Raw genomic sequence first — 18389 nt, forward strand, 5'->3', positions numbered from 1 at the left:
TTTTCAAATTTAGCCTGAATCAAATATGCATAGGTTAAGTCATTGTGACAACAAAGGTGCACAATACAGTTAGCGTATGTGTTATGATGTATTATACTTTCTATAAATTTGGATTGAATGTAAGTGATTTCACTTGAGGTGAATGCTAGAGATTGGCAATTTGTGTGCCACTTGAGGTAGTTAGGAGGGTGATTGATTACTATTGTTTAAGAAATTGGTAATGAAGATGTTATAACATGTTTGAATAAGTTTATTCAAAAACATGAGAAGAAAATAAGAAAGAAAAAATGAAATTACATAATTTAAAATTAACTTATTTTAAAGAAGTTATATAAGAGAATTTTTACAAATTAACTTATATATAAGTTAATTTTAGCTTATGAATTTTTTTAAGAGAAGTTTATCCAAACCATTATGTACCAATAAAATGTTTGAAATTCCGAATATTTGTTAAAATTTTATATTTGATGTGAGAATTCATGTCTGATTGTAATTCTGTTCTTTATGCTATACTTATAAAAGAGTCAATCCGTAATTGTAAGTAATGTTTGTGCTCATGACTTCATAGAGGCTGTCTTCTATTTTTCAATAAAATATTGATGCCACCATACTATGTTACTAGAAAATTGATGCGAATATGAAAGGATGGTTAAAACACATCAGGGTGTTGAAGTTTGATTTGTTGTTAATGTGCATTTTTCTATCATTTAATTGTGTTAATATATTATTAATTATTACTTTATTTTTCTACTATTTAGGATGGGAATTTTTAATTTTTTTTTATACAATTGACATTATTTTGTCAAAAGAGAAGAAAGAAAAATTTAATATATACTCCTTTTTATAACACATTGTTTTGAATCTTTTTATAAACTCTTTTCTAATTGCTTCCTGTATTAATTATTTTTTAACAAAATACAATTAATAATTCCAGTTCATAATAATAAATGCTATAAATTATATTTTTCTTTCTTACAAGGATTGGAGAATAGAAAAGTTTAATTTTAAAAATGAAAACTCCACTACTAATATTATTTTTTTTATTCTTATTTATAACGCTCATGTTTAAAATGATGTAAATAGAATGAGCAATAAATGTAACCCTCAATCATTTAGCAACTACAAAAAATAAAAAAGTCTTAAACGAATAACTCATTGTCAATTCTATACTATCCACAAAGTGAATATTACAAGTTCATGACTTAATAAATATTGATCTAATAAAAAAAGTACCCATACCGTTTGAAATGTGCATACGTGGTAGAATTTGCCAAAATTCACACCTAACAAATTTTGGTTGATTGATGGTATAAAGGTTTTTACGTTAATAATGCATTATGCATAGATATTAAACTTTTTAAATTTTATTGTTATAACTATATTATTACCTTTAAATTTAAATCAAATTAAATATGATTTTTTAAGAAGAAAATATGTTTTTATTATATTAATTTAAAGAATATAATAAAGTAAGTGATTTTAATTTATATAACTTAATAATTATGTAAAAAGTATTTACCTTTTGCATTTGCATGAGTTAAAATGCTAGTTTTACATGGAAATTAACTATTATCTTATAGTATGCAAATATGTATCAATCATGTAAAAAAAATTTCACTATTATCCAATTTGTTAATTTTTATAATAATTATCTTAAAATTATACCAAATTAAAAAATAATTTCTTGAAAGTGTAAAACCTTTTACTGAGTGCATATCTGTTAGACTTTTATGTTTTAATCATCTTTGTTAAATATTGCACTAATCAGAATGTACCTAATGTATGCTGAAAGAAAATAATGTACCTAATGTAAAAATAAAAAATCAGAATGTACCTTTTGCCCTTAATTGTTCTATAACTAAAAGTACTAAAGGGACAAAATTCCTGTTATTGAAATTGAAGACTTAACTAACAAATACTATATTGGCAAGAGAGATAACTTCTCAACCGAGCTTACATTCATCAATTGTCATTCGCCACATAAGGGTTTTTCAAATCACCGCAGGGTAAATTGTGTAATCACTAATCACAGACCTGATTCGCCAACTATCTTGATGTATATATGTTTGGATTAAAATATACAAACTCAGTTTGTAAAAGTATTTCGAGTCTTACTCTTCAAAAACGGAGTTTTTATGTAAAATTTTATTCTTCAACATACTTTTGGAACATTCCGACAGTCCCACCAAAAATCCAAACATACCATTATGCTATCGAGTATGAATTAGTTTATGCACAAATTTTAATGAATTTAAATTTGAACAATTCACCCGAAAGATATGCAGTTCATCTCGTTTTGTGCTGTATATTTTGTACCGAACATCATTTTCAATGAATAAATATGCAGTTTCTTGAAGGCTACCACACAACAAAATAACAACTGAGTTACTAGTTACGTAGAATGGACCAAAACTTATTTGGCTATTTTCATGGGGGAGAGAGGGGGTGGGGGTGATTGAGGTAAGGAGTAGTGTGACAAGAAGGAAAAACAAAAAAGTCAACAAACTGATTTGTATTGTACCTCCATTATATATTATCTATATTCTATAATTCTATATATGATAATTTGGCACATACCATAGTTGTATATCCTTGAGACAAAGAGAGAGCCTGATATAATTACACACTAACAAAAGTTAAGCCAAAACATCATGTACATGCACTCCTTTATCCCAAACATGACAAAAACTAAGCTACCAGATTGCATTCAATAGCTTCCATTTGCATGCCTGCTACTTTTCCTAGATTTACCAGCCTGCAGAGTGATGAGCACTATTAGTACAAAAGGTCAGATACTAAGAGCATGTTTGAATACAAGGCTAAAAGTCCTTTTGACAGCTTTTGAGAGCTTTTCTACTGGCAAAAGTTTTATATTTCAAATAGAGAAGCTCTCAAAAACACTTATACATTGTACCCAAACAGGCTCCAAAGATAACATAAACATGTGATAACCAAATTGAACATATGAATGGAAGTACCCTGTCAAGCAGATTCTCAAATGCTTCAGTCCCATGCTCTTTGATGTACTTCTCTGCGGCAGTGAGAACGTCCTCTGGCTTGCCCGAGGAGTCCTTTTTGCTAGGGACATACCAGATGTTAACATTCTGAGAATTGACAAAGAAAGGTCTAACATAGTGCTCGTAAACATAGGCCGCACCGCTGAAGTAAGGAATGACCAACCAGCTGGTGAGGATCAGCTTTGCATATGGCCATATAGGAATCCTGTAATAGATTGAGACAATTTAATCACAAGAAGTTTAGTACTTTCCCACAGCCTAATCATCTCTCTACATATAATCATGACAATGTAAATACAATAGAAATGCAGATCTCATTAAAAATGGGAATCCCATTTTCCATATGATGCTAGCAACACACTCTCCAACACTCTGTTTCTAATGCACTCTCTTATTGGATGGAATTCATGTGGATCTCATTAAATATGCGGGTCTCATTTCTCATTTGGCGGATTTCATTCCCAAAATAATGAGATCCACGTGAATTTCAATCAATTGGAGAGGTTATGTTGAAAAAAAGAAGTGTGAGAGAATGTATTGTGCACTGCTCTACAAAACAAGGTTTGTACAATGCAGATAATGTACCACAGTTCACATGAATCTAACTACCTAATAGTATAAAAGCGTGTCTGGAAAACCAGTGGAAGCCCCTCAAATGTAGGTTGAGTCCAAAGACCAAAAGTATCAAAAGGGTTCCCTTTGCAAACCTAGGTTTGGTTGGGATCTCCAAATGGGGACCCAAACATGCACTAAGTATATTTTCATTGTTATTATATTGCATATCAGTATAACAGTAATCCCTTTACGTTAAATGTTTACAATTATACTGCCAAAAAAAAAAGTTTAAAATTATACATTTATTACCGCATTTTCTAAGACTATTACAATGGACAAGATAAGGCATAGATTTTGCAGCTAAAATAGTCAGAAAACTCAACAAAATCAAACTCAACATTCAATTTCATTAACGTCTTGATCCCCATATTCCATGTAAAATAGAACAGATTGTAGATCTTTAGATATGATTGGAGACTAGAATAACACTTTTACTAACACCACAAAAGGTAGATCTAGTATGAATTGCATTGCTGGTAAACTTATCTACCGTGGCACTTAACTAGTAAGTAGTAGCAAGCACTTCTTAATAATAACCACTCCTGGTCAAAATCGCTGGTTTCTCATCAAATTTATTGATCACTCGGATCAGGTAAATCACACAAGAAAAACCATAAAAAGATTCAACTGTAAAGGCAAAATTACCATTCAAGAACTTTGGCAAAAGTAAGTTCAAAGAGGGTGATCAAGGAATAGAGAACCCAATAAGTGAGCCATTGCTGGTCATCAACAGGAGACTTGCTCTCAATTGCCCTAACTGAGGCATATCTGAGGCATTGTTCAAAGAAATCATAAACCATGAATCAATCTATTCTCAAACAATAGCTTAAAACATAACGAGCCAGCAAAATAAAAACAAACAAATTAAAAAAAAAGGTTTTCGGTGTTGCCCAGAGGCTCTTCGCTATGTTGCATATGCAAAGAGGCTGTTTCCGGATTCGAACCCATGACCAACAAGTCACCAAGGCACAACTTTACCGCTGCACCAGGGCTCGCCCTCTCTTAAAACTTCGTACCCCATTGTCCAGAGGCTCTTCGCTATGCGAAGGTATGGGGGAGGGATGTTGTACGCAGTCTTACCCTTACATATGCAAAGAGGCTGTTTCCGGATTCGAACCCATGAATAATTTTAAGAAATACATGGACAAAACTATTGGTTCTAAACATCAGGAACTAAAACCAAAACTTCAGAAAATTTTCAGAACTAAAAGCACAGTTAATCCTTTAAAAAGCATAAGTTGTTAGCATGTACTGTGTGCACTTACAGAGGATAGGCAAGACTAAGCACAGGCCTGAAAGAGAAATCCAATAGCCAAAGGTATCATCAGTAGTTAATACACAAAGAAAAAACACACTGAACTTGAAAAATATGGTAAATTTAGTCATGGGTTCGGTTGTGAAGCCCTGTGGCACATAATCAAAATTCATTTTAGAAATAATTTCAAAGATAAAGAGTAGTGTGTTTCACAGAGGGTATGTAAGAGCAACAAAAGAAAAGTGCTTTTTCATTTTATTTTATTTTTTTGGAAGAAAGGAAAGTGCTTTGTTAGAAAAGTAGGAAAAAGCAAAACATACCCAGCAAGAACATCAAAATTTTTTAGAACCACCTTGAGGAAACTTCCAGCTCCCATGTTTGATCCTTCTCTCTTAAAAGGAGTGTTAAGTGAATGAAACTAAGGCTGTGTTGTTGTTGGTTGGAGAGTGTACTTAGGATTTGACACAGGTTGTCTGTGAGGGAACGAAGCAACCAAGTGAAAGAGAGAGATTTATGTGCTTCTGGTGAATCCAATCTCACCGTTGGATTAGCGATCACAGAATCGATTTTATTTATTAGAGGAATGTTATCCTTTTACTCTTTTTTAGGTATTTTTCAATATTTTCTGGAAAAAATAAGTATATTTAGAAAAATTAACTTTTTCTAATGGATGATAAAATTAATAAAAAATTGTTTTAGAAAGATATTTTTTTTTTTTTCATTTATGGAAGTTCCAAGGTTCGGTATACCATGGTCATCATGTCCTAATTTTAGTTTTAGGGATTGGCCACGTGCGCTGTTGATATAGGATCGATTTCAAAGGTATTGGACATCATAACTAATACGAGTTTATTTGAATATGAAAAACATGAGTTTAACGTCATTAATTTTTTATTAGGTTAGGTGTTAGGTATGACTTTTAATTTATTGAATCAAAAATTAATTTTATTTGTGATGTGACATTCAAAAAAAAATTTATATATGAACAAAATTAAATATAAATTATCTTATTAGATAGATTAGTTTTTCACATGTATAAAATGAGATATTAATTCTTATATCACTAAGTAGTTGGACTAACCCATGAGCTAGAAAAAGAATTTAATAGTTTTTTTTATAGAGTTGCATAGAATTTAATAATTATGTATTGTTTAATACTATTCACCAATGTTCACAAAAAAATATTATCAATCAATAAAAATATTAAAGATTATATGACTTTTATGAGACATTTGGTACAATTAAAATTTTTTATGTATAAAAATCATGAATCTTGATAATTATGATTCCTAAAAATGAATAAATTCAATTAATTGATTATTAAATAATTTAAGAAGAATAACAATATTTTACTTTAGTTAAACTTATTTTTTAACTCGAGAAACTTAGGACACATTTGTTTTATGGGTAAATCTTTTAGTCTCAGAAATACATGAAAGGAAAAAATTATCTTGTGTTTGTTATTAAAATAATAAAATAATTAATTTTAGATGTATTTTATAACATGAGAATATTTTTGTTGAGTACTTGACCAAAAAATCCCCAGGAAACATTTTTTTGGAAATATTATTTAATTATTTTTTAAAAATAAACCAACACATGAGAAACTAACATTTCGATATTAATCAAAGGATCTAACTTGGTTGGTTGAACATAGAACATAAGTGTTGTGAATCCTTGACATTGTGTTTAATTTCTGATTAAAAAAAAAATATTTGTATCTTAAGATTCTCGAAAAATTAAAATTTTTCTTTGTACGAGACCCTTCGAAATAATTATTAGAAAAGTTAATAATTCTATTTTACATGATAATTTACTATTAAATAAAAATGTATGAATTAACATAATTCTCAATATTTAAATTATATTTATTTTATAAAGTATTGATAGGTAGATATTTCACTATTTCAAATATTCTATTAACATTCATTATTTTTGTTATCTTTATCTTCATATTACTAATCAATTTTGTTTTGAGTTTAATAATTATCATTTTTTTTAATTGAGACCTTACTTAAGGGACACAATAAATACTATTCAATATTGAGAATTTGAGACCAACATGACTTGTTAATTAGTAGGGATGGAAATGAGTCGAGCCGCTTGTCAAGGGCCTATGGCTCGGCCTATTTAAGGCTCGGCTCGGCTTGTTTCCTATAAAGGCCAAACTCAAACTTTTTAAAAAGTTCTTTTAGATAAAAAGGCCAAAGTCAAACTATAAAAAAAAAACTTGTTAAGCTCGACAAACCGGTTTGTTTAAGTAATAATAATAGTAATAATAACTATTATCTATACCATTTTTATGACATTATGAATCACAGGATGAAGTGACATAAAATACTTAGAGAGTTCACTGTGAAAAATTTTCAAAAAGAAAAAGACTCAAGTTAAAAAGATAATGCAACCAGATTAATACTTTCAAAGAAAAGAATGTTTTGTAAAGACATTTTCAAATAATTTAAATATTTTTATTTGGTTATATTAGTATAAATCATCTCCAATCCATATATTTTTTTAATATTATGCATTTTTTTTTCATTTTCTTTTGATATACTTTGTGTTTAAATAACTTGAATTCAATATAATTTTGTTTATCAATTATTTTTGGATTTGTACAGGAAATTTTATAAGTTTCTTTTCTTAGTATATATTTTACTAGGTTTTAAAACAATTAATTGGTTAAAGACGTCTTTAAGTAGACATTTAAATAGGCTCGTAGGTCAAGCCTGTAAGCCGAGCCGAGCCTTTAAAAGAAGCCTATGACAGATAATGAGCCAAACTCAAGCTTTGCGTATTCATCTCAAGCCTAGTAAAGCTTGGCTTGACTAGACTCATTTCCACCCATATTAATTAGTATCTATTATCAATTTAAAAACTTTTACATGGTCAGCCAATAACTATTCATCAGTATAATTTTTAAGATAATAATTATAATAGTAAACAAAATTATCATATATGATAATTTATGATTGAATAACAATTTAAAATTATTTTACAATTAGTACATAACATATTTTCTAATTTTTTATTATAATTTTTTTTTGTAAATTAATTATTTTAAAACAATACAAATAAAAACTTTTAATGAACACTTTAATATATATATATATATATATATATATATATATAAATTCATATATTTAATAAAAAAATATTTTATTTAAATTTAAATAAATTAATTATATTAATAATTATAATATTTGATATTTTTAAAATGTATTTTATATTTAATAAATGAAATAATTAAGACCGTATAAGAAAAAATAAATTCATGTATATATTTATTAAATACCACATTTAGAAAAAAATATTATATTAGTAGTGTATATATATATATATATATAAATATTTGAATTATTCAATTTTAAAATATGTATTATAATTTAATAAATAAATTATATTTATTAATATAATATTTAATATTTATGTTATGTATAATTTATTTATTAGATTTTATAAATACAATAAATAATAAATAACTACATATAAGAAAATGTTATACTTATTTATATATTGATACATACATCCCACAAGTGAACTAAGTCTATATTCACTCAAAGATTAAGGGTCCTACACTTTGGGACTTAAATGGGTGAATGATGAATTACACCCACTACGTAGCACCCCATTTTGGTGGAACACTTTAAGAAACCTTATCACATCATCTTTTATCAAATGAGAAGTGTTTGACGAATATAAAATTTAAAACATCCAGACCCAAACTCTTCAGACTGCCACGTTCCTTAAGAGTCTTTTTTATCTCAATCTCCTCAAATCTCCTAACAACATATTATTAGCATGCTCCAAATTTTGTTTGAAAGAAACCCCATCAAGTGTTGGTCTTTGCCACCTTTGCTCACTAAACCTCTTCTCAAAATCTTGAAGCATCTTCCTTAACTCTCAAAGGATCATCAACCTAACCACCTTCAATATGTAAACCTCTAAGCACATTTTTACTTCTCCTCCAATTCACCACATCATGAAAAAATTGTGTGTTGCAATCTCCTTCTAGATTCCACTTCATTCTTGCCTTTTTTCAAAGGAGCGATTCATTATGATTGGCTACCCTCCAAAAATGCTCTTGAAGCTCTCTCTTCCTTTTTATTTCTTCTTCATCAAGGTCCGAAAATTCCCCCTTCATTCTATTTCATTCATCTCCCTTTGTGATGTAAACCTATTTGCACAAGGATTGAGGATGGATCTTCGAAGGTTTTTCTTTCTATTTTTTTGTATGAAATTTAGAAAATAGAATGGATAAGGAGAATGAAGAAGGTGGTTGGAAGAATCACTCCTCCGGAATCTGTATCACATACAAGGTGGTGTTCCTTGATAAACTAATTTCTTGAATCACTCAAGTAACTAAGGAGATTCACTCTCACACTTTAGAAGTTGATTAAAACTCAATTCAAGGTCTGTTTTTTTTTATTAGAAAATGTGCAGCCTATAAATAGGAATGACATCAAGTTGGTTACACAAGTGAGAAGATGAAATTATCACCAATAACAACAATTGATGGTGCCATTAAACCTAATTAAAACTAGAATTAATAACAACAATTGATGGTGTCATTATACCTAATTAAAATTATAATTAAGACACAAAAGCATATGGAAAATTGTGCAACTCCTTGGTTAGCCAAGAGGCAACCACAATCCTAGAGTTTTCACCTTATTAAACCTTAATTTCTTTAAATTAAAATAAGCCCATAGGTGATGCAAATCCAAAGAGAATTGACAGCCACTTTAACACAAGTTTGAGCCTTTATTTCAACTAAGAAAATGCTAATAAAATCACTCAACAAAAGTGGCACCCTCTACTCTTCTTGGAACATGATGCAATTGACAATCTGAAGCTTCACTACTTGTAACGTGGGCCTAAATTCAAATAGCATGGTTAACACTTGTTGAAGAGCTTCCTTGGCCTTCTTTGTTCTAGCCCTTGTCATAAGTCCTCCAAGTCCTTCTAAAGGTTCCTTGCCCTTATTCCTTGCCTTGTCCTCATCACTTTGGATTGCAGGTTGTCTTTTCTCTAACATACCAAAGTGCTCTTTGTTCTATACCTAAATTCACTCTTCATACCCTTTATCTTCTCGTTTAGGACACAAGCTCCCACTCTCAAAAATGTAGTCTACTCCGCACCTCTTCCAAAAATTTGTCAAACCTCTTGTCTTCAAACCAACAATTCAAGACCCTAAATGGTTTGGGTTCCCAATCCATAATCGCATTCTTTAGGACCAAAGGAAAATGATTTGATATGCTTCCTTCCACTAAATGTTGAGAAGCCCTCAACCATTTGTCAAGCCATTCTTTATTCACCAATATTCTATCAATCCTACTCATTGATTTCCCATTTGACCTACACCAAGTATATTTTTTCCCTGGAATATCCACTACCTCCATGTCTTCAATAAATTTATTAAATTCACTCCTTTCCCCTCCATCTTAATATTGTTCCCCCTCACCTCTCCTTTCACTTCCCCTTCTTGCATGTATTTATTTCAGTCAGTTGTCCTTCAGTTCCTACCTCCTAAAGCACGAAACATTATTCATTAACATCAACAACCTTTCCAGCAGCATCAGGACCAACACCAGCAAGACCAACAACAGCAACAAGACAATGACCAACCAAATGATTAATAGCTAGATGACCAGCAACAAGACGATGACCAACAAAGACATTCTCCCATTGAATATTTTGATTACTGACTTAGCAACACAAAATTACTATTGACATAACATTGTGCATTTCTTTTAGATTTATTTTCAATTTAATTGAATGATTTATTTTACTATTTATTTTTTATTTATGAATTTGAGTATTTAGTTAATTACATGTAAGTGTTAATTAAAATTTTAACGTTAAATATTATAAATGTAAAAAATAATTCCTAAATAATCGATGTTAAATAATACAAATGAAAAAAAGAAATAAACAATTCTTGATATTACTGACTGATTTTTTTCTGATGGAATCTTTACGATGGATATTTTCATCTGAAATTTCCAATGGACAACAAAATTTCGTCGGTTAAAATTTTCTACGATCATTTTTCCAATGAATTTTGGTTCGTCGGAAATCCATCAAAAAGTTTAAATTACCAACATATTTTTGAAGTTATCGATGGATTTCGACCATCAGAAATACTTTTTTTTATATAGTGAATTAACCTGCGAGACTCTAAACTATTTCATATTTTTGTAATGAAGTTTTTTATTTTTTTTTCAATTACGCTCCCAAATTGAATTAATTTTTTAATTAGGTTCCTATCATGGATCTAATTAAAAAAAAATATAAGTTTACAACTTAATTAAAAAATAATTAAAATTCAGGAATCAAATTAAAACAAATTCAGAAACTTAATTAAAAATTTGGTGAAATTTCAATGACCTGCGAAATTATTAAAGCGAAAAAAAATAATCAAAATACACTTACTTTTGTGCTAATATTATCATGTCACTCATGTGGGTTCTCGAATGCTCTAATTTTTATTTGGAGTTATTAGTTGTCCGTTTATTGTTTTATCCAATTACACTTTCTTTACAACATTTTCCCAAAAAATTTGTAGGGCTAGGGGATTACTGACAAACAGTTCATTATTGTCTTAAATTTTAGGCTATATGCATCGCCACAAAATCCATGCAGTTATTCAATGAATTGTGCAACACAAGCCGAAAGTGTTTGAAGTTACAAGACAAAACGAGTTGAACAGTCAACTCCTTTCATTCAACACATTCATGACATATCTTAGTTTGTTTTTGTTCTTTTCTTTCATTCTTGCTGAATTATCATATTTCCACGAAAATTCCTAATTTAGTTATGTTTAGTAAAGTAACAGTATAAAAACCACACTTTTCACATATAAATTTTTGTAGGCTCCTGAATAAAATTTCCCATAAATATTTATAAGGAGATTAAAAATATTAAATAAATTAAATTTATTTATAATAAACTAAAATCAACTTATCCACTTTGATTTCTAGAGAAATTAAATAAGATAGTTTCTATAAAAATTAACCATATAAATTAAATTTTAACTTGTTTAAACAGCTCAATGTTGGATTGGTTGACTTATAAAAGTTAATCATATAAATTAAATGAGAGAACTTTTATAAAAATTAAGCATGTAAAGGGTTTTTATAATTTCCACTATCAATCAAATAAAAATTAAGATAGGTATATGACATTTAAATATTTTTATTAAAAGTTAATAAACTTCAACATGACCATTTCTAAGTAAATAATAGTATAAAACTTTTTTCCTTATCAATCTATATTTTTTTTTTTCAATTTTCTATTACTTATGTTTTTCTATGTATTTTCTCATCTTTCCCACGTCTATTCTTTAAAAATTAGTTTATAATTTTTTCATAAAATATTTTTAAAAACTAAAAAAATAAAAGAGTAAATAATCTATATATCCACAGTATAAATTGTTATTCAATCACCAAATTCCAAATTTCTCTAGGGAGAAAAAAGAATATACAAAAGCTCCTGAGCAGCAGAATTTCCATATTTGATTTGTTAGACACAAACTCACATATGAACATGACCACTAGAGAGAATCAATTTTCATTACTCTACACCTTAGCATTATTGTTTACTTGAAGTTGGTTGCTCTGCAAGCAGCTGTAATGGCCATGAATCCATTGGGGTGGGATACCTGGCATGTGGTTTTCTGATAGTGGAGGTGGGTTTTGGAGTCACCTCAGCAACATTATGAGTTGATAAAGCATCTTGGTGTTGATGACTTAAGGGGACAATCAAAACTTCATGTGCTTGCTGCAATGTAGGTTCTATGGTAGACAATAGGAGACTCTCTCCTGTAAATTTTGTTGCCTTTTCTTGTTGCTGAAGTTCCAAATGAAGAGGTGCATTCAGGTCAGGTCTAGATTGGGTTACTCTTGCTTTTATCTCACCTTGAAGTTTCTCAATTTGTGTTTTTAGAGAAGAATTATCCTCCACCATCTCAGTTTTCTCCATAGTCACCTGCCCAATGAAGATACTTTCATGAATTCATAAAATATAATCAAATACAAGAACACATTGTGACATTAATAGTAGTTTCCAATGTTTGATGAAATGAAATTAAGGGCATATTTGGATATCTGTTCAAAAAATACTTTTGAGTGTTGTTAAATGTACTTTTGAAAAGTAAACTCAGTTTCGTGACATATTTGGTTATCCTAAAAATATGTCTGCACATTAAAAATTTTGCTTGGAAACTGAGTTTTATTTAAGATTTTAGTTACTTTCGTAGACTCAGATTACAAACTTAAGTTTAATCTAAAGTTAAGTTTGGAAACTTCAATCAAAGCATGCATTAACTTGCAGTGAAAGTAAACCTGTGGCTTGTGCATTTCATTGATCGAGAGACAAAATATATACAAGTGAATACACTGTCAGTTACATAGCATTAGGAGAGAAATAAGTTAAATCTCTAGAAACTACACAACTATCTTTCCTATATTAAGTAGGTATCCTTATTTAAGCTAATTACAATATTTGACAATAATTACAATCATATCAGATAGTTGACTGAATGATTAAAAATATATCAGAATCAAATCCTTGACTGAGTAATTAATATCATATCATAATCAGATCCTTGATTGTGTAACACTCCCCCTGAAGCTCAAGAACTAGGAAGGTACATGAGCTTGGAAATTAACTGAGTATGTGAAGCCGGAAGAAGAGCCTTTGTGAAGACATCTGCCAATTGCTGATTTAAGGGGACAAATGTGGTTCGAAGTTTTAAGGGGACAAATGTGGTTCGAAGTTTTCCTTCTTGAATTTTATCTCGAACAAAATGACAATCAATTTCAACATATTTTGTTCTTTCATGAAAGACTGGATTGTTTGCTATATGGAGGGAAGCTTGATTATCACAAGATAAAGTTGCAGGATATGGTGGAATACCCAATTCATGAAGAAGAGTGTGCAGCCATGTGAGCTCACTAACCGCATTTGCCATGGCTCGATACTCCGCTACGACGGAGGAGCAGGAAACTGTTGACTACTTTTTGGTTCGCCAGCAGAGGAGACTTGGACCCAAAACTATACAATAACCAATGGTTGATCTTCTAGAAGTGGGGCAAGAAGCCCAATCCGCATCACAATAAGCATGCAAGCGTAAAGAAGAATTAGATGAGAGTAGGATACCATGGTCCGGGACAAATTTGATATATCTCACCGCTCTAAGTGCTGCCTGCCAGTGTGTGTCACGAGGAGAAGACATAAACTGTGACAGTAAGTTAACTGCATAAGTGATATCTGGTCGGGTGACTGTAAGGTATAACAATCTACCAACCAATCGCCGATATGAAGTAGGGTCAGATAGGACTTCACCATGATCAGCAACCAAAGTGTGATTGTAATCAAGTGGAGTTGTGACTGTTTACTAGCAAGAAGGCCTGTGTCTTGCAAAATTTCTAATGCATATTTCCGTTGATTAAGAAAAATTCCAGCCTTGGAACGTGTCACTTCAATTCCCAAAAAATATTTCAATGAGCCCAAATCTTTTATGTTGAACCGGTTGCAAAGGTATTTCTTTAGGAGTGAAATGACCAACGCATCATCACCTATAATTACAATATCATCAACATAAACAAGTAAAATTGTTATATGTGATGCACGGGTAAATAAGAACATAGAGTAATCGGCCCTTGACTGAGTAAAACCGGCCTCAAGCAAAGCACTCCAAAAAGTAGTGAACCTAGTGCAAGGTGCTTGTTTTAAGCCATAAACTGACTTGTTGAGTCTACAAACTCGACTCTCCCCCTGTTTATGAAACCCGGGAGAAAGCTGCATGTAAACTTCTTCATGTAAATTGCCATGTAAAAAGGCGTTGGAAACATCCATTTGATGAGTTGGCCAATTTTTTGTTGCTGCAATACTAAGAACAGTCCTCATAGTAGTTAATTTAGTAACAGAAGCAAAAACATCAGTAAAATCAAATCCTTCTAGTTGTGAGTAACCTTTAGCAACCAAACATGCTTTGTATCGTTCAATGGAGCCATCAGAATTATATTTTATAAGGTACAACCATTTACAGCCTATAGTCATTTTTTCGGGAGGCAAAAACTCTAAAGTCCAGGTATTGTTAGCCTCTAATGCCTTTATTTTGTCTTCCATAGCCTGTCGCTAATGGGGATCTTTACGGGCAACAGTATATGAGGTGGGTTCAATGTGCTTGATAATAGAATTAATGAAATGGAGATGGTTATTTGAGTAAAGATTTGAGCAAAGAAAGCTTGAGATAGGATATTGCATACCTGGAGACGAGGAAGAAGATTGAGCGGAGGCCATATTGCACACGTAATCAGCAAGGCGAGCTGGAGGCTTTTAGAGACGTTCGGAGTGTCTTGGTTCAAGGTTAAGCATTGCAGGGAGGGGTTCAAGGTTAGTTCCTGCAGGGGGTTCAACAGTATGTGTGGGTTCATTATCATTGGGTTCTGCAGTAGGAGGGAGTGTAGAAGTGTTTCTAGGAGGTGTGGGGGTTGGTGAATTTATGGGTTCTTGATCACAAATGGGTAGAGGAAGAGGGTGTCGTTCCATGTATAAATCATGCAAAGCCTTACTATTCTTGAATGGAAATATTGTTTCATGAAAGATGACATCTCGACTAACTAGAAATTTATGATGATCAATGTCATATAGTTTAAAGGCTTTTTGACCAGCAGGGTACCCCACAAAGATGCAACGTCTAGCTCTAGGTTCGAATTTATTTGGATGATCATGTGAAGTGGATGCATAGCACAAACCACCAAATGTACGCAAGTGAGTGAAATCAAGTGGATGGCCATAGAGTTTTTCATAAGGAGAGTGAAATCAGGTGGATGGCCATAGAGTTTTTCATAAGGAGTTTGACCAGCTAAAATTTTGGATGGTGTTCGATTTATTAAATAAGTGGCAGTGAAAATGCAATCACCCCAAAAAATTAGTTGAAGATCGGCTTGGAAACGTAAAGCCCGTGCAACATTGAGAAGGTGTCAGTGCTTACGTTCGATGACACCATTTTTTTTTTTTGCCTTTTAAAGCCATTGTCATGGCAAGAGACCATGGATTGTAATTGTTGAGACCTGTAAGGACGTCACTCACAAGAGTTTGTCCAGGATTATCAGAAGAGTGAAGATAATAAGCGTTCTCCAAATTAAGGTTGGTGGGAGGTGTGTCTTGATCGTTAGACATGCTGTAGAGGTAAAAAAAAAAATCAGAGTTGATTATAGAGATGCTACTGATACCATGAAAGTAAACCTCTGACTTGTGCATTTCATTGATCGAGAGGCAAAATATATACAAGTGAATACATTGTCAGTTACATAGCATTAGGAGAGAAATAAGTTAAATCTCTAGAAACTAGGCAACTATCTTTCCTATATTAAGTAGGTATCCTTATTTAAGCTAATTACAATATTTGACAATAATTACAATCATATCAGATAGTTGACTGAATGATTAAAAATATATCAAAATCAAATCCTTGACTGAGTAATTAATATCATATCATAATCAAATCCTTAATTGTGTAACATGCTGAAATATGTTCACAGTTTTCTTAAACAGAAAGGATATCAGTGTAATGAAAAAAATGCTTTTGGATAAGTGAATATTCTTCACCTGAAATTATTAGATAGTTTAAAACCACATTGTATTCATAATTCCGACTAATTTTGATGTGGCATGGAGTTGATTTTTCTATTTACGATAATTTTTTTTAACAATACTCAATTATGTGTCGTATAGAGATTAATTGAGACCATAGTAATCCTTAATCCTGTAACAACTCTTCATTCTCTACAGGGTAAAAATGAAGTAAAAGCATGTCAAGAGCTTACATAATGAGTTTGAGAAAACAGAGATGCACTATCCTTTTTCAAGGACTCGATCTGACTGAGCAAGTCTTTCAGCAATCTGGTGGGTTCCTTCAATATAGAAGCTTTTCCATTGCTCAGTTCATCAAGTTCAGTTACTCCTTACCCAAAAGAAAAAGAAACAAAGAAGAACAAACATTAGATTTTGCAACATGTCAAAGGTGACCGGTCAGAACAAAAATTTGAGACTGTGGCATAAGATTAAGTTACTAAAATTTGAGCTGGTGCCATAAGATTAAGTTACCTAGTGCATCGGCAAGACCAAGAAAGTTCATTCAAATGCTCACGCTTCATTTTCTCTCTTTCAGCCTTGTGAACTCTCCTGGGAGTTTCCTTTGGTCCTGTTTACTGGGACAAGACCTTCAGCACATTAACATCAAGCCTACAGAAACTGAATCCAGACATTGAATTTGAAGCTATTGTTCCCCATAAACTACTCATGCAGGAGACATTTTACTAATGGAATACATTAAAATGGAGCATAATGGAATAAAACTTCTATTCCATTATTTGAATATGTTATGATGGAAGAAAACAAAATATGCATATATGACTACAATTTTCGACGAGAAGTTCTGGCTGTTGAAGTTTCAAATTTGTTCTAACAAGAAGTACAGTTAGACCAATTTAAACGCACTGAACATGTTCATGTTTGAATTATAAGTATACGGTGAATTATAAGTATATAGTGAGGTACCACATTGGATAAGAATAAAAAGATTGAATATCATAAAAAAATTAATAATTTAAGTCTTAAAGTTTTCTGTTAAAATATGGTATTTTGGTTTTGTGAAAAAATAATTTAGATATTGTAAGGTGGCGAGTGTGACAGTAGGTCACCATTTATAACAAGATTAATGTCTATCTCATGCTTGTTTGCACCTTAAAAAATCCACCATTGAAATTCACCTCATTCTTTATCTCTGCTTTTCAAATTATTATGAGTAATTTTGGATTTTTTAAAGTATTTTTAAAGTAAAATTATGCTAAAAAAATTCTAATAATTTTATAAATTTTAAAACAATAAAAACCTTTTAAAAATATCAAAGTTAGACTCTTGAATATTTATAATTTTTTTTATAAAATGTAAATAACTTTTTTTAATGATTATCATTTTTCATTTTTCTGTGGAACTAATTTCTTTATAGAAAATTCTTTCCTCCTTTTAAACAATGAAATTTCCCCCTTACATCTTGATTATGAATAATTATTATTTTGGAGTATAACATAAAATCGTGTGGCTTAAAGCGCGTGATTGAAGCGCGTGCCAGCCGTTCACTTGAAATCTTCACCTTCAAGTTGGCTATGCCATCAATTGGCTTTTTTTTATCATTTGGGTAATTTTTTTTTTCAAATTATCAAATGGTATATTTTTTAATTAATTCCTAAAGTGATAAATCTTTATCCTACTTGTAGCTATAGGGTCTCACCTCTTCTAAAATTGAAGTCTATAAAAATTTACAACTTTTGTTTCCAAGAGGATAACTATCTTTATAATTTATCTCTAAATGAGAATAATTCAAAAATAATTCCATTTGATAATTTAAAAAAAAAACCTCAAATAGTAAAAGAACCATCATTTACTTTAAATATAATATATTCTTTAATGCGCTCTGGGATTATTTGAAATTT

At 30.8% G+C, this 18389-nt stretch overlaps 1 protein-coding gene and 1 pseudogene across 1 annotated transcript; both read right to left on the reverse strand.

Moving 5' to 3' along the window:
- Nucleotides 1-2485: 2485 nt before the first annotated feature.
- Nucleotides 2486-5431, reverse strand: LOC114416538 (HVA22-like protein a). Its single transcript, XM_028381440.1, has 5 exons — nucleotides 5208-5431; nucleotides 4898-4924; nucleotides 4278-4400; nucleotides 2979-3222; nucleotides 2486-2755 (listed from the first exon to the last, which is right to left on the reverse strand). Exons 1-5 carry the CDS (start codon nucleotides 5261-5263, stop codon nucleotides 2708-2710), a joined length of 498 nt encoding a protein of 165 aa, XP_028237241.1. The 5' UTR covers nucleotides 5264-5431; the 3' UTR covers nucleotides 2486-2707.
- A 4997-nt stretch (nucleotides 5432-10428) lies between these two features.
- LOC114415881 lies at nucleotides 10429-17407 on the reverse strand (annotated as a pseudogene).
- Between the last annotated feature and the right edge of the window lie 982 nt (nucleotides 17408-18389).

Source organism: Glycine soja, chromosome 6, assembly GCF_004193775.1.
Source record: "Glycine soja cultivar W05 chromosome 6, ASM419377v2, whole genome shotgun sequence".
NCBI lineage: Eukaryota > Viridiplantae > Streptophyta > Magnoliopsida > Fabales > Fabaceae > Glycine > Glycine soja.

Excerpts from the sequence above, each read along its gene's own strand:
- LOC114416538 (XM_028381440.1), bottom strand. The coding sequence starts at position 5,263 with ATGGGAGCTGGAAGTTTCCTCAAGGTGGTTCTAAAAAATTTTGATGTT. Across the intron at positions 4,925-5,207 it reads AATTTTGATGTTCTTGCTGG|GCCTGTGCTTAGTCTTGCCT; the intron begins GTATGTTTTGCT and ends TTTCTCTTTCAG. Across the intron at positions 4,401-4,897 it reads CTTAGTCTTGCCTATCCTCT|ATATGCCTCAGTTAGGGCAA; the intron begins GTAAGTGCACAC and ends ACAATGCCTCAG.